The following is a 16,701-nucleotide window of genomic DNA, read 5'->3' on the forward strand; positions in this document are numbered from 1 at the left end:
ACTTTTTCTTCTTGCTTATCTACCGAGTTTTTTCATAGCTGTCTTTACCCAGGGTAACAATATTAAAGCCAAAATAGCATTAAAAAGCAGCTATCTTGAAGCAGCAGTGAGTATTTTCTAAATGATAAAGTCACTCTTATTCTCTTTCCTTTCTCTGCAGTATTTCCTCCTGAAACCATGGGAGTACGCTTGCTTGCTCATCACTCTTCCTACCCTAAACAACTGAGATAGCTTTGTTCTTCTGCACCAGCAGCTCTGCTCATGAACACTGACACTGAATTTCCTTTTTTAGACAGCAAGGACGCAGACTTTCTTCCTCTTCTCCCTCCCTATGCCTCCCCTCCCCCACCTACAGTCTTTCAGTGCCCTCATCTTACCTTCAACAGCAGAAGAAATCCATGCTGCAGTTTTTTTCATTGTGAGCGGCTCTATGGCAACAGCAGGTCTGAGGCAGCAGTCCTCTACAGCTCTTACTTCTCTCTCTCTCCTTCTGCATAAAGATACACAGTTTGTTTGTCCAGTAAATTAGCAAAGACAATCCTGATGTGATATAAATTAGCAAACACATATTTCAATGTGATTTCAGAAAAAAGCGTGCTCCCAGGGGTACAAAGTTATATTCCCAAAGAGCTGAATGCTAACAATGCAAATGAATAATAGTAAATGAAGTCAGAGAAATCTTTTTGGGTAATAAACTGTAAAATCATCTTTGTGATAACTCAAGCTTTCTTGGACAGATATGTGAAAAAAGAAAAGTCTGAGTTTAAGATACACAAAATATCACATCCAAATGAAGTCCCAAAATTCTTAAGTATCTTGCCATTCTTTGACTGAGTCTTTGTTATTTACACATAAATGAAATCAGTGGTTTGGTTCTTAAATTCCTGCTAAGATAGAAGGGATATTGTCACACAAGATCTTGTAGTCTTGTAACCCATGAAAAAGTGTATATCAGAATATATTTAGAAATGCTAACACAAGCTACAGAGCACAAAAGAGCAAGCAAAGAAAAAATACCAGTAACTGGGTGGTTACCAAGTACTATAGTATCTCCCTGCTTAGAAACTAGGATTTTTCTGACTTTGCTACTTTTAATTTAATCAGAACAATGAGCTACAAATAAACGTTGAATATAATAGCAAATAAGCAATTCCCTCAAGACTCAGAAACAGTTATTACCAGAAGCTCTTAAAGTACCTAGCACAAGATAAAACTACTTTGAGTAGAGGCACATATTTTTCTTTATTTATTACAAAAAATCACCAGAAAATTATAATCTAACCACTTTCAATACATGCATGAAGTAAATGAATCCATGTATTTCTGTAATTCAGCATGAACTCTCATTTCTGTCTTTTACTGGGTAAAGAACAAAGGTTTCTGGCCACTGTCAAATGCTGTGACATGACATGTTAAAGTGCATGCCCTGCATTAGCACAAGCAACACCACAGTTACACCTGGCTAAAATAACGTGAACACCTGCATCCTGTCTGTGCTTGCATCAGTGGATGTCCGCACTCACTTGTGTCAGTGGGCCCCATAAAAACATGGGCAGCTGTTCATGAGTACAACCTGAGAGGAAAAGAATCAATTCCCTACTATCCTGCACCTCACATGTGCATTTTTTTCTCATCTGGCCAAATTCAATTAGCTTACAAAATAATATATAATAGCATCCTGAGATGGGTTAAAGCATGAGCAACTGGGACTAAGGACTGGCCAACAGAGGTTTCATAAAAGAAACCCCAAACAACAGAGCAGAACAGTCACAAGACAGTTTCTTAGCAGCATGCTTGGCAGCTTCAGCTCCATGGGCACACATTTCAGACCCAATCACGACAATAGCATGCATCTGTAACAGTGTTGCAGAGAAAAGCCTTGTGATGTTTACATTTTTCATCCAAAAATATCTCAGAAGGATTAACAAAACAAACAAAATTATTAAACAAGTCACAATGTTTACCTTGATTAATTGTTTAAACTTTTACCCTGGTAGTCCCTCAGCTTTCCACCCAGAACTGACACTTTTGTAGGCTGAAGCACAGCACATAAAGGAATTGCTCCTAGCTTTGAGCGGTTTAAAATCTAAGAGTTCCTTCAGAGACAGGAGATTATAATTTCCATTTTACAGACAGGTGAAACAAGGGCACAAAGCTGAAACTACTCATCTACAAATTCATATTAAGCCAGTAATCAGTGACAGAAACAAAAGCTCAGGGAATCTGATCTATAGTTACCTGCAGAAATGAATAGTCTTTTACAAAAAGTAATGTTCACTAGAAAATTTTCAGTTTGTAGAAACTAAGATTTACCTTGAGGAAATAATTCTGACTATGAGCTCATTTTATTAATGGAAAAGTATTTATCTTTATTGTTAACACTTACATGCTGTAACAGGCTCTATAAACTGCAAAATACTGTTTTGGAGGTTAAAGTGTTCTGCTAGAGAAGGAAGAAGAGACTTCAGTTAACACACAAGGCCAGATATGAACAGAAAGTGTTTCTGTTAAAGAACAGTGAAGTAATTTCTATGATATCTTACTCTTTCTGTTTAGGGACATACATGTTTTAAGTGTCCAGACAGCAAAGGCCTGTAAGACACTCATACCAAAGCTTTCTGTGCAATGCTGTATCAGTTGATAAAATCTAGCCATTTTGTTGCCACTAATCTGAGATGGGCCTTCATAACTTGTAGCACCGTACATAAACTCTGACAAGCACAGTGTATTTGCTCTGACATCTAACAGCACAGTTTGGGTGGGGAAGGATAGAGTTGCATGACTAGGTCTCATCAGTCAGGACACAGACGCGTCTATCAAGGCAAGCATATCTACAACATACTTTAAGATTATTATTTTTTTACCACAAACTCTGGTCACGTGAATATGCCCTTGTAAATTCAAGCAACTTATTGGCCTTTTTGGTGTTTTCATCTTGGGCTTGGTTCACACGCGTTAGTTCCTCCTCCTAAGAACATAGCACTTACCCTTTTTTATCAAGGGGCAAAGGTACTCAAAACTAAATGCAGAGTATAGGTCTGCCTGTAGTGGCTGTTCCAAAAACTAAACAACCAAGATCAGTTCAGCAATTAAAAGCCTAAAGCATCGTCAGTGGATTCCAGACTGAATAACCATGAGAATAAATAACATACATGGTTGGTTAACCAATATCTGAAGGAAAAATGTTTTCTTCAAAGAATGCATAGGCTCATATTTACCTTTCTCTCAGAATCGGAAAAAATGTTCTTTGAAGACTGTATCACAGAAATATATGACAAGCACTATTTCATGGTAGTGCCAAAGTCTTCCAATTGACTTAAAAAAAGAAATGTAATCACAGTACTCTGTCAGGATGTTATCAGCAGCTGCCACCTGCTTAATCTCTCTAGCTTTCTTTACTTTTGTTATAGAAAGAACAAACTCTACCCTGAAAGTATGCATGTAACTTCTATCAAAGATTTCTAAGCCTCCTACCATTACTGACCTCCACATTTTTCAAGCATTTGTCCACACGTAACCTCTGAGGCAAATACAAATATCACCCCCAGTTTACAGAGGGAAAAACCGAAGAGCAAGAAGAGCTCTCATTCCAATAAAAGTCAGTGGCAAGTCTCTAATAAAAATCTGTCCAATTTTAGTGCTAAAACTACATGTCTGCGGTCACACTGGGAGCCTTTAACACAACAGAGGACAGAGCTAAGCTGACTCCATGTCCTGGGCCTGACTACAAGCCTTAAAAACTGCAAAGAAAGAATCTAATTGCTCAATCAAGGAGAACATTCAAGACTTAAAACTAAAAACTATTGAGTTTTATAGCACGCAGAGGGCTGAAAGACTAAGAAATTCATAGTAAGAAAAGTGTATTTCTGTTTCAAGTATTTGGGTTGGATTTTATTGTGCCAACATTCTTCTTATTACCAGAACAGATACTAAAATTACAAGACCACTGTAAATGATACCATATGATAGGTTTTTTACTTCTTACTCATTTAAAGAATCAACAGTAATTTACATACTTCCTCTAAAATAGGAAATACTGATTTTCTAAAATTAACACTGTTTTTTTATTAGGAGACCAATGTAATGCCAACTGTAGTAAATGGGAAAATTTTCACAAGTTCAAAAGCTACTGGATGAAACTATATTACCTATAATAAAAATAAGAAGTATTAACTTCTTTAGATTTTTGATCCTCTGAGACAGGGCTGAGAATTCCAGGTTCCTCTGAGGCCCCAGAATATTTCCACCACTTCCTTTCAGAAGCAGGTTACAAGAACTTTCCCACTGTATAAAAGAAAAACCATCTTTCTTCAAAATTCATGGAGAACTTCATTATTCCAGAATAAGAAATATGTAACAGACCTTCAGACCTCTGGACTTCTAAGGTCACTACGAGTCTGAATTTAAGCTCTAAACTCTAAGAGGAGATGAATTAATGGATGAATAACCTGAAATATGGAATTCACACAACTGTACCATTTCTTTAAAAAAACAAGTAAATTAGTCTTAAACAATTTACCAATTATCATCAAGAAAAAAAAACACCTTACTGGGAATGCAGGAACTTAGGCTAAGAAACAAAACTATGCAAAACTGAAGCAGGAAACACTCCTAAGAGACATGTGCCCAGAGCAATTAGGGAGCACAAGCCACAAACCACCATGCATACATTTCAGACAAATGAGTCAGCTGGTCAGCAAAAGGTCCTATCCACCCTATATCCTCTGTGCAAGTCTGAGTATCTTCAGTAGACTGAGCATGTGGGACAATTAAGTTAACTAAAGCAGCTTAAACCCCACTGGCTTTCTATAGTGCTTGGCTCCTAAATCATTTAAGCATTTTTGAACATGTTCCTTATTGGCCTAGCACACAACTATTCAGTTGAGACAAAACTTCAACTGAGAAAGAAAATTCTGTGTCTGGATGTACTTGCAATTCACTCAACAAGGACAGCATCAACATTTCACAACACAAGTTTGATTACAGTTACAAAGAGTAGAAATATCTGTCAAAGCATAACAAAGTTGTTAAATAACTTTAAAAAAGGATGACAAAGCAAGCCTAACAGATTGATGTACTAAAGTCATCACAATGTGGATTTCAAATTGCACTGAGATACTAAAGAATACAAAGCAAGCTTTCTCAGTGCATTAAAAACACTGCATTTTATAAATTATCATTTAGTTTGTTTAGATTATGGTTTCAGTGGACTGACAAAGGGAAAAAAAACCAAAACAAAACCATGTAAGTTAGCATTAATGAAACCCTGTGACTGCATTTAAATAACAAGCATGGGACTCCTGGAATTTGGACTTTCTCTCTCCCCTGGAGACTTTCCAGAATCTTTCCTATCCACTCTACATCTGAGGAAGCATGCTTTTGTTTAGGCAGGATCCTCTGGGCATGATGAATTGAAAAACATTACTTCTTGCTAACAACACCCTAACAAATCATCTTGATCCTTAACGTGACCTACTGTGAATAAACTGTTTACAATTCCTACCTTTGCCCAGCTAGTTGTGGCAATCAAATAACATACAGTATATACTCTAGCATCAGACTTGCAAATGCAGGGGAGGAACTCGGGATCTTCCAGGTTTCCCATGAAGTACATGACAGTTTCATGGTAAATTCAAATCATGGTATGAGATTTTTAAAAGGAGATTTCTGAAATTTCCTAATGCAAACTGTGACATCGCCTTTGCCAGAATATTGATGCGCAGAGATTGCTCAACTGGAGCTCAGTTTCAGGAGGTGTCAGCTCCTACTGCTTTCTTTAGATACATCATTCTTTGCTTCAATCTGCATGAATAACGACTGGAGACCCAGCTGCTAAACCAGCTAGTCCATCTGTTACCCCCTGTTAATAAATGTATTATTATGTTCACTCTCTCTAAAAAGCTCATGATTCACTAGGATTGTCTTTTGGGAAGACATCTACTGAAGTGCACATATAAATGTGGCTGTGGTTCCTATCTTTAGTAGCACAGACATATTACTCAGTATCTTTTTGGAGTCTTTTCTGCACGATGGTAACATGAAACTGGTCCTTGAGGAGGAAGTTTTTCAGTTGAGACTGCTCTAGAAAGCTTAATAAGATTCAAAGTCAGGGGGCCATAACAAATCCTAGTGTCAATCCAACGTTTTTGTCAGTGCAAAATCTGACTCTTCCATACCTCTCACTATGATGCTTTGTGTTCAGAACACGAATAATCCCAGGCAGCGCACAGCTACCACCAGTCTAAAATACACAAATTAGACACAAGATCACAAATGAAACGGCTGTTTACACAATTATAACCAAAGAGATAATTCTAAAATACAGTATTCAGGTACACAGGTTTTAAAGAGTACAAAATGTCATAAATTTTTCCTTTAGTACAGTTAGGGTCATTGCTAGGACAACAATCCTGGAATTCTGCTATCTTGTTTCACAAAAAGAGAGGACTGATTCAGTGTTTCCAACCCTCTGCTTATCTGCAGTTAATGAAATAAAATTTCTTTCCGCTTTTCATTTGGTGAAACAAGTCAATTACATTCAACGGAGGAACCCCTCAACTCCTTTCCTCATAAGCCTTGATGTGGAACATCCATATGCATCTCTTTAACATGGGAACTGATGATTTGTTTCTTAAAACACAATTTCATGGTTCCAGTCATACAACACTTAAGGCAAACAGAGAGCACCTGATGAGAGGCCACCTGACTGGGGACTATTTGAGACTATACTAATGGATGAAAATAATGATAAACCAGAGCAAATAGCACAGCCAACTAAACAGATCTGTCAAACTCTGCCAAACTTTTCCATGACCATGTGACAGGAGATACCAATACACCCACAGACTTTTCTTTATATTCGAGTAAATCACAGATTAACAAAATCCTCAGACATGGAAGTTTCAAGCTCCTCTACAAAGGCCGGTGATGGGGAGCTCTGGGGCCAGGTAGCACTGTTCGGCTCCCTAGTTGCCTAACACCTGCATAAATAAATCTTGGCATCTGATTGAGACACTCACAGATACTGTTATAGCAGTCAGTAAATTACAAAATCAATTTTAAAAATTGTCCCTTGATTGAAGTTAACGGTCAAAGAAAACATTTTATGAGGAGGTGTTGGTTTGGTTTTTTTTATTATTTAAATGGGTTGAGGTTTGGTCAAGTGGAGTAAAACAAGACTTGCAGCAAGTCACAGCAATGGGAACAGTTTCTCTTATAACTATCCTTACAGAAAGCTAGTAAAGCCTTGTTAGTTAAAAACTACTTTTGTCTAAACTGAACTTTCAAAGTCGCTTGAATACACCGGCAATCTGAAACAACACCAATTTCTTCACAGGAAAAATTAAACTTGATACTTGTTGCTGAGAAATAAATGTTTTCTAAAAAGATATTTAAAATCTGTGTAACACGATGGCTTATGTTCCTGTAATTCCCATGTCAAGAAATCTTTTCCGCTCAGGTTTGCAAATATACTAAGTCCTAATTGTAATGCTTAAAATAAAAACTGTATGTATTCTACAGCTTTCTTAACGAATGTTCAAGATTCATAATAAAGCCATATATTCAGTGGTATTATTTCTTCCATTTTGACTCATAGTAATATTTAACGGGAAATCTAACTGTGTCAGTCCAAACCTGTGTTTATGATCTTTCTTCAGTCCACCCTGTTTCTTTTACAACCAGAGGTTTATGGGTCTATACAAACTGCTGTCATTCATTTAAAAAGGTTTTTGTTGCATGGCTGTCTAAATTGCAAATACAAGAAGCATCCTCAGTATTTTCTACCCAGTATGTGTGAACAAAACTTGACATTAGGGTGGGTTGACAGAGGAGCTGCATTTATATAATTTAGCTGGGATAAGTGCAGCAATACAGGTAAGTTATCAGTAAGTGCAGCCATACAGTTAACATTGTCCCAGCAGACGCTACTACAGGACCAGCTAATGTACATTTAGTCTTTCAGATATTCCCTTTACAGCCATTCTAGATGGTTCTAGACTATTTACAACATTCTAGACAAGCAAGGAGTTGAGTTTTTCAAGCACTGCCTCCATTTATTCATATATAATCACTATGGAAACAAGTTTGAGAAGTGACACACATAAACCCATCAAAGTTGGCACAGATTATTGCTTACGATTTATGTATTTTGCCTACATAAGAAATATGGATGAACAGATTATTTTAAAACCTGAGAAGAACATCACAATGATCGATTTTTTTTTTCTACTACAGTACAAAGGCAATGGGCATTATCACTGATCATTTCACTGTATCAGCGTGCACAGTTAACATTTTCCTCACTGCTTTATTTTGGACTGCACTAACCTTTACATCAGCCTTGGCAGATTTTTTCGCACACACCGCTACACTATGAACTGCAGCTATCACAGCACCGCGTTTTCAGTAGCGCCCCGAGGACCACCCTGCCTATCTCCTACAAATATCTCCAAATACGCCTTCACCCCCTCAAGAGACTATCCACCCTTAACACCCCGTGACAAATCCGCATGATCAGCTAGCTGCTGCCTCACACCCTGCCCCTGCCCACCGCCGGGGCCACTTTCCACACCAGTCCACGCTGCAGGACCCGGCCACCATCTTGCCCCTCTCCTCACGGCCCCGCCGCCGGCCGCACCCCGCGCTGGCCCCCTCGCCGCCCAGCCCGGCCTCAGCTCCTTCCCGCCCCTCACCAAAAGATGAGGGAGAACTCAGGGGGTGTTTTGCCTAGCACGGAGGTGCAGGGAGCCATTTCGGAGAGGGGGACGGAGGAGGCTAACCCCGCGGCCCAGGCGCCTGGACCCGGCCGCCTCCCCCCGCCCGGGGAACCCGCTCTCCCGTCATGCGGGCACTGGGGCTTTAAAAATAACCGACATGGCGGGGGGAAACGCAGCCATGACAAGAAGCCGCTCTGCCCGCCCCAGCTGCTGCCGCATGGCCCGGTCTGTGTCCCTCAGCCCAGCTGCCTGACCCCGCACCCCACCGGCCGGGGCCGCGCGCCCCTTCCCGCCAACCCCCCTTCCCGCCCCGCCGCGCTCCCCCCGCCCTGCGCTGCAGCAGGGGCCGGGGCAGGAAACCCCGTGCGCAGCAGCCGACGCGGGGAGGGGGGCAGAGCGGGAGGAAGGAGCCAGGCGCTATCACGCAGTCAATGGTGCAATATCCTTCCGCGCTCTGAGGAAAAAGTAGTTCCACGCTCCCCTGGCCTCGCGGCCCCGTGTGGCTCGGAAGCTCCTTTCAGAGTATCTCAAACAGCGGGGTGACGGGAATCTCTCGGGAAGAGGGCTCAATCCGGAGGGTTTCATGCTTTTTTCCTTGTGGCGTGATGTGTATATCCATGCGCAGAGCAGAGCGAAACGAGTCCGGCGGCGGGCGGATATATAAAGCGCGCGCCGCGGAGGGCTTGCCTTTTCAGTTGAGGACAGAGCTCCTGTTCGGAACATGTCAGGCGGCTCCGCGGATTATAGCAGGTATGGCGCGGCGTGCGGAGGCCGCGGCCCCTTCCCTCATAAGGGGGGTCGGTGTATTGGGCCGGGGAGGGGGAAAGAAGGGAGGTGGCGGGGGAGGAGGGGGTGCCTGCGCCCTTGAGGCGGCGCCTGGGGGTGGCTTGGCGCTGCGGCCAGACAGCGCCTGGCGTCCCGGCCCCTCCCGGTTCTAGATGTTTCGGCCCTGTCTCTCCCCTTACTCCCGGTTCAGCGAGGATTTAGTTCGGTTCTTTGGGGCTTGCCTTACTGTTCTCGATTTTTTTAGCAACCCTCACCCCTTAAAAAAAGCTATTTTTAATTTAATTGTACTCGCTGATCTAACCCGCAATTTAAAGGTTTGAGCGTGGATTTGAGCTCAGGGTGTGTTTTTTCGTAAAGGTCTCTTCCCCCGCCCGCCTTCGGCCGTTGGTTCGCCCCGGCTCCGCGGGCCCGGCTGGGGGCGAGACCATTTTTTTTGTTGGAGGGGGGAGGGGCGCGGCCCCCCGGCGGTCGCCCGGCGCCTTCCTCAGCCTGCGCGCAGCGCCCGGTTTGCGCAATCCCAGGGGTGGAGTTCTCGCGAGAGCGGCGGGGCGCTGAGGCGGGGCGGGGGCACCGCAGCGCAGCCGGCATCCGCCTCCCCCCGCCCCCCCGCCTGGCGCCCGGCGCCGCAGCGGAGCCAGCTCGAGTGCGCAGCGGCAGCCGCGGCCCCGCTCCCTCCCCGCAGCTGCGGGCCCGGCGTGCGGAGCCCCGCCTTCAGCAGCTGCCTTCCGTGAGGGGGGCGCTGTGCGCCGCCGCATGCGGGCCGGGCCGCGCCGCCTCGCCCCGTTGAAGAGGCAGGGCCGTTTGTCCGGCACCGAGCCGTGTTTTTCTGGTGGGCTTTTTTTTTTTTTCCTCTGGAGCCTGAAATTGCGCTGGGAGCTGCGCTGTGGCTTGAAGGCTGGGATGGTGTTCTGCCGCACTGAGAGCTGAGGGCTTGGCTCTGTGGGCCCCGAGCCGGTGGGGAGAGGGCAGGATTTCTTCCGTTGTTGGCAAAATATCAAAGCACCTGCTAGAATGATCTTTCACGGGTTCCAGATATGGCTTTTGGCAGCTTCTGGTGTCAGTGTGCCTTCTGCGTGTTAGTTGCTACTGTGTTAACAGCTTGTTCTTCTTGGTGACAGAGACCATGGCGGCCCAGAGGGAATGGACCCCGATGGTGTCATTGAGGTAGGTGAATGTGAACGGACTTGGGAATTCAGTCGCTAATGGAGATGGGTGTTGGGTCTAATACTATTTTTTCTTCCTTATTACAGAGCAATTGGAATGAGATTGTGGACAATTTTGATGATATGAATTTAAAAGAATCCCTTCTAAGGGGAATTTATGCTTATGGTTTTGAGAAGCCTTCAGCTATTCAGCAGAGAGCTATTATTCCATGCATCAAAGGTATGCAGGTGACTCATTTGTTACCGACATCGGATGATTAGGAAAGCGTTGTAAAACGCTTATTTTTATTAGTGTGTGATAATGCCTATTTTTAATTCTTACTGAACAAGTGATGTGATGGTATACCATCTTTCGGGACTGACCTGAAATGGAGAGAACTCTTTAATACTGATCACTTTTTTCAAAGTGAATAAAATTAAAACTAAAAACATGAATGACCTGTGTGGGAGCAGTAAATGTGTATCCTACTTTTTTTAGGGTATGATGTGATTGCTCAAGCTCAGTCAGGTACTGGCAAGACAGCCACATTTGCTATTTCCATCCTGCAGCAGTTGGAGATTGATCTCAAGGAGACCCAAGCACTAGTATTGGCCCCTACCAGAGAACTGGCTCAACAGGTATTGATAGAGTAGTTAAAAAAAAAAAAGATGCTTGTGTGTTGCATAGGTTTCAGGTTTCACAACTGTGAGACAACAGACTTAAGGGGCTGTAACCAATATCCATTCAGAACCCTTTTTGTTTTGAGTTTGGGGGATATAAACTGGCTTCCATTCCACAAGTTTCTCTGCCTGCTTGAAAAGTCAGGTTGATGCATGTGGAGGGGATGCTGGGGCAGGGATGCTGGAGCCAGTTGCGATGCTGTGTATAGTTCTGAGGAAGCATCTTAAGTACAAAAACAAAACGCAAGATAATTTCATTAAAGCACAGTGTTCTGAGTGGAAACAAACAAACATTTTGGGGAAGCTATTTGAACTTGCGTGCAGTTGTGCAACATGAAAACTGCAGTGTGCATGCAGTCACTTCATTGTTCTTGTACCTTTGTGATGTTTCCTGACTGAATGTTACTGCATGTCTGCTTTGCCTTCAAGGCTTGGTATTTTGTATTGCTAAGTGGGAGTGTTTAACAAAACTTACAGGAAACTTGATTTTTAGAATGAATGAATGTCAGTAACGCAGGGTCTTAAGATGAAATGTTGAACAGAACTTAAGAGTAGGAAATTATTATATACAATTTGCTGTCTTTTTCAGCTAGAATATACTGAGATGCCAGTGCTACAGTTTTCTTCACAGTAAAACTAAAATGAACAAAGTCAGACAAGAAAGAAAAGAAAAAAAGGCAGATCAGTGAAATTGAAACCTCAAAGTAGAACAAAGGCTGCATCTTCTGATCAGAAGATACTGGTGAGGTGAAAATTTAAAGCCTGGCATATAGCAGCGCACTAGTACACTCTTGTGAACTTCCTGCAAGTGCCTAATCTGCAGGCCTCCGTAGTTAAAAACTTGAGTTTGCTTCTGGAGGCCCTGCTTTAACTTTATAACAGCAGGTGCGTGGCTGTTACTACTTTAGCTAGTTCAACTAGTTAAGGACAAAAATTTGACTTAAGTGCCCCTCTGACTTGAGCTTTCTAGTGAACAGTAACAAGCAGTTGGGTAAAATCATTAGCAACTCTTTTGTAACCATTAAGAACTGCATAGTCCTTGTTCACACTCTGTTTCCAAAGTCCATAGCACCGGTGATAACAGGGCGTAATTTTCAATGTACCAGGAATTACTGCTAATGGAAGGGTTTTATTCTAGATTCAAAAGGTAATTCTGGCCCTTGGAGACTACATGGGAGCAACATGCCATGCTTGTATTGGTGGTACAAATGTTCGCAATGAAATGCAAAAACTTCAGGCTGAGGCTCCACACATTGTGGTCGGAACTCCAGGGCGTGTGTTTGATATGTTAAACAGACGCTATCTTTGTAAGTATGAATTTAATTTTGCTCTTGATGATAATTTCCAATATAAATTTCACACCCAGTAAGTGCTTCAGTAGTGTGCTGGCTGGCATTGTAGACCCTTGTGCCTGTAAAGCTTAGCTCTAAAGGAGAGCAGCATTTACAAAAGTGTTCAGTGCATTTCTGAAACTTCATGAAATTATTTCTGTTTTTAAATAGCACCTAAATGGATCAAAATGTTTGTTCTGGATGAAGCTGATGAAATGTTGAGCCGTGGATTTAAGGATCAAATTTATGAGATCTTTCAAAAATTAAGCACAAACATTCAGGTACGCAGATTTGATTAGTGTAGCTGAGAACTGCTGAATTTTCTCTAAATCAAAATTGGTGTCTTAGGTATGTGCTAACACCAGTAATGTGTTCTAGGTTGTGTTGCTATCAGCTACAATGCCGATGGATGTGTTGGAAGTGACCAAAAAGTTCATGAGAGATCCCATACGTATTTTGGTTAAGAAGGAAGAACTGACTCTGGAGGGTATCAAGCAGTTCTACATTAATGTTGAAAGAGAGGTTGGTATCTGTTGTACTTGCTCTGGCTCAAAGAATTAAGTTCTCTTACCTTCTTGTTAAAGCACTGTACTAAAATTACAGAAACTGAGGCTGAGCTTTGGTTTCTGTAGTAATGCTAGTAGAGTACACGCAAGAAGAAGAAAAACTGTGCACTGGATCAAAAATGACTAGGGTGGACCTCTTTCTTAATGTCCAGTGTCCTGTGTCTTGAGATTTGGTGCAACAACTGATTCAGAGACTGTGCGTAGTGTCCTGTTGCAACTTTACAGGTTGTATCAAATGTAATTGCATGCTTAATTGGTTATTGCTTTTGAGTTCTACTCCTGATTTGGCACTCATTACATACTGAACTGTCAGTGGTATGATGCATTCCCAATCTTCTTTGTTCAGGAGTGGAAGCTGGATACTCTCTGCGATTTGTATGAGACGCTGACTATTACACAGGCTGTTATTTTCCTGAACACAAGGAGAAAAGTAGACTGGCTTACAGAGAAAATGCATGCCAGGGACTTCACAGTCTCAGCTCTGGTAAGAAGTGATGTTTACAGCTTCTGAAATGCCATGTATGTACTGAAAAATCATGAGCTGTATTTGAGTGAGAAGCAGGAAAGTTATAATATAGCTGTGCAGTGCTGTATTATCGTTCCCCCTGCTTAAAGAAAAATGCTTCCTTCTATCCCTACCTGCTTTGTTTCCACGGCAGGTAGGGACGCTGGGTTCCATACATCCCTTTGTGTTTTAAAGGATATTCCAGTCTGGTGTATTGGAACTAATAGTAATTAGCAACTTTTTAAACTCTACAGCATGGTGACATGGACCAGAAGGAGCGTGATGTTATCATGAGAGAGTTCAGATCAGGATCCAGCCGAGTCCTGATCACCACTGACTTGCTGGTGAGTATTAATCTTACAACTGAACACACTTCTGTGTAAACCTGGTGCCAAAAGCTTCATAATTCAGTGAAGGTTCTTATAGCCTGAACTATTTGGAGCTTCTTGGAAGAGCAAAGACTGCGCTCCACTATGGACTACACAGTTGTAGTTCATGACTAACATGTGGTCGACAGAAGCATGGGATAAGTAAGTTAACCTGCAGCCCGTGGCTGGCATTAAAGACTCTGTATTGCTTTTCAGGCTCGTGGCATTGATGTACAGCAAGTGTCGTTGGTTATAAATTATGACCTGCCGACCAATCGTGAAAACTACATTCACAGGTTAGTTAGTTGGCTCTGTCCTTTTGTTGGTGTGCTGCTATGTGGAGTGTCACATCCTCTACAGAAATCTGCACAGAACCTCGCTTGTGTTTTTCCCCTCTAGTCCTTGGCAAGAACGGGAGGTGTTGTGCCTATATTTGTACAGGAAATGAAAAAAAGCCAGCAGGAAATAAAACTGGATGTGGTTTTGCTTTAAAAAAAGCCCTGATTTGCACAGCTATGGTTCTGAAACAGGGAGGAACACAACTTCTGGAGAACAAAACAAAGCACTGGGAAAACTTAGATGTGTTGTGAGTTCAGTGATGGCTGATCACCCTTTGAGATGTGGGGAAACTGGCAGCTACTGAACTACCATTTTGTCACGTAGGCTGTGGAGTAGGATGAGAAAAAGTGGCACAGCATCTCGAGAGCAACATGAGCTCAGTCTGTAGGTCCTAGCTAACCTGTGTCTGCTGCTGCTCAGTGACTGACCAGACCTTAATGCTAAGCAAACTAGTCATAGAGGATTGACGGGACTGGCTTTACGTGCTTCTGGTGGCCCAGCTGTGTTCACGTTTCGTGTGCCTTGTTTGCTCTTGCTGTGGCTCCTCTTACAGTGGGATTCTTTCCTCTGGTGTGTCTCTTCTGGCAGCAATTTTGAGTCTTGCCTGCCCTAGGTTTAATTATAGTGACTGGAAGTAAACTGCTTTGTTACTTCCTATAAAAAGACAATAAATACAGGAGTTGACAGCAGCAGTTAAATGACACAAGATGGTGCTGATGTAATTTAAGATGTGGATTCGTAAGCAGCACAGTTTGAATAAAGAGCAAGTTGGTATTTATTTTGTCATGATTGTTCGCTGTGTTTTGTGAGCCACTTCTGTGTATTTAGCTCTTGCTGACTGGGTGCTTTATTGTACAGTCTGCAGGAAGGCAGACCTGCTGGGTGTGACTAAACTGCACACTGTGACGCAGATAGCGGCTGACTTGGGCTTACACAATAACACAGCTTGGATTTTTGTGTTTAGAAAACAAACAGACTGTAAGTTTTCCCACTGGAAACAGTTACATTGAATTAAAACTCAGTGCTGTTCCGTGTTACTGGATAGGATTGGATTAACTTGGAACAGCCTCGTACCTTCTGTCTGCCATGTGCTTGGGGTTGGACGTGTGTGGTCTATGGGTGTGCTGGTTGAGCAGAGGGGAGGGAGACTGAGCCAGCACTTCCTACCACAGTAGATGTCATTAATTATCTTACTTTGCACCCAAAATAGTGATGTTTTCTGCTCTGCGCTACTCCATAGGATGGCTGCTGCTTCTGTCCTGGTGGCACCAACTGCTAGTTTTTCCTGACTAGATGTTACTTCGGTAGCAGCTGGTCTTGTAAATGCAGCGTAACCTGGCCAGTGGCAGATGAAAGAGCAGCAGTTAAGGAATCAATCTCGCAAACATTTTAAGCAGCTTAGCATTGTTAACTTGTCTTTAAATGTGTTTTCTCTTTGTGCAGAATTGGCCGGGGTGGTCGCTTTGGCAGAAAAGGTGTGGCTATAAATTTTGTCACTGAAGAGGACAAGAGAATCCTGCGAGACATTGAGACTTTCTACAATACTACAGTGGAGGAGATGCCGATGAATGTGGCTGATCTCATTTAATCCCCGGGATGAGGTGGTTTTGAATGCAGTGCTCGCTGTTGCTGAATAGGCGATTCACGTGCATCGTGCTTCTTTCTTTGGGGATATATTGAATCTTGTCTCAATGCTCATAACGGATCAGAAATACAGATTTTTGATAAGAGAAGCGACTTTTTGTCGTGAGCTCTTGTGGGGAAAGCCATTGGCTTTATCCACTTTAGGGTTAGACTGTTGGGGTTGGGTGGAAAGTCATGGGGTCTGTAAATTTTTTCTTTATTAGAAATTTATTTCCTAGTTCCATAGAAGTGGTTGTGTTAGATGTTCTTTATCATTTAATAATTTACTTATGGACTAAAAGATATAAGTGCTGCATAAAGTCAGCCAATTACGTTAAACTAGCCTACCTTCCCTTACTGTATGTACTTACACTTCAGACTGAATTGGAAAGGCCTTTCAAAATTTAAACTTTTATAAGAGCATTAAAATGCATTTTTGTTTCATATGTATTTATTCAATAAAGTATTTAATTAGTGTAAGTGTGATCTGGACCCTGTTGCTAAGCCCCAGCAAGCAAGCAATCATACTATTGTCTTAGTTAGGGTTAAACCCAGTAAAATTTGCCATATTGCACATGTCTTAATGAAGTTTGAATGTTCAATAAAATACTTCTATATTCACTTAAATTGTAAATAATTGCTT

The 16,701-nt window shown here is 42.3% G+C and overlaps 1 protein-coding gene and 3 non-coding genes across 4 annotated transcripts; all 4 read left to right on the top strand.

Moving 5' to 3' along the window:
- Window positions 1-9,344: 9,344 nt before the first annotated feature.
- On the top strand, window positions 9,345-16,685 carry EIF4A2 (eukaryotic translation initiation factor 4A2). Its single transcript, XM_037406098.1, has 11 exons — window positions 9,345-9,467; window positions 10,622-10,667; window positions 10,754-10,886; window positions 11,145-11,284; window positions 12,465-12,633; window positions 12,829-12,938; window positions 13,036-13,179; window positions 13,570-13,707; window positions 13,983-14,072; window positions 14,313-14,392; window positions 15,879-16,685. The coding sequence occupies exons 1-11, from the start codon at window positions 9,439-9,441 to the stop codon at window positions 16,021-16,023; spliced, it is 1,224 nt and encodes a 407-aa protein (XP_037261995.1). The 5' UTR covers window positions 9,345-9,438; the 3' UTR covers window positions 16,024-16,685.
- On the top strand, window positions 10,994-11,064 carry LOC119157130. The gene has a single exon (XR_005107395.1). It is a non-coding gene; the product is annotated as a small nucleolar RNA SNORD2 (small nucleolar RNA).
- Window positions 13,227-13,407, top strand: LOC119157128. Its single transcript, XR_005107393.1, has one exon. It is a non-coding gene; the product is annotated as a small nucleolar RNA SNORA81 (small nucleolar RNA).
- On the top strand, window positions 13,780-13,906 carry LOC119157119. The gene has a single exon (XR_005107384.1). It is a non-coding gene; the product is annotated as a small nucleolar RNA SNORA63 (small nucleolar RNA).
- Window positions 16,686-16,701: the final 16 nt, after the last annotated feature.

Source organism: Falco rusticolus, chromosome 13, assembly GCF_015220075.1.
Source record: "Falco rusticolus isolate bFalRus1 chromosome 13, bFalRus1.pri, whole genome shotgun sequence".
NCBI lineage: Eukaryota > Metazoa > Chordata > Aves > Falconiformes > Falconidae > Falco > Falco rusticolus.

Bases quoted from the DNA above. Each gene is read 5' to 3' on its own strand.
- EIF4A2 (XM_037406098.1), top strand. From the start codon at position 9,439: ATGTCAGGCGGCTCCGCGGATTATAGCAG. The intron at 11,285-12,464 runs GTATTGATAGAG...GTTTTATTCTAG, and splicing joins CCAGAGAACTGGCTCAACAG to ATTCAAAAGGTAATTCTGGC. The intron at 13,180-13,569 runs GTTGGTATCTGT...TTCTTTGTTCAG, and splicing joins ACATTAATGTTGAAAGAGAG to GAGTGGAAGCTGGATACTCT.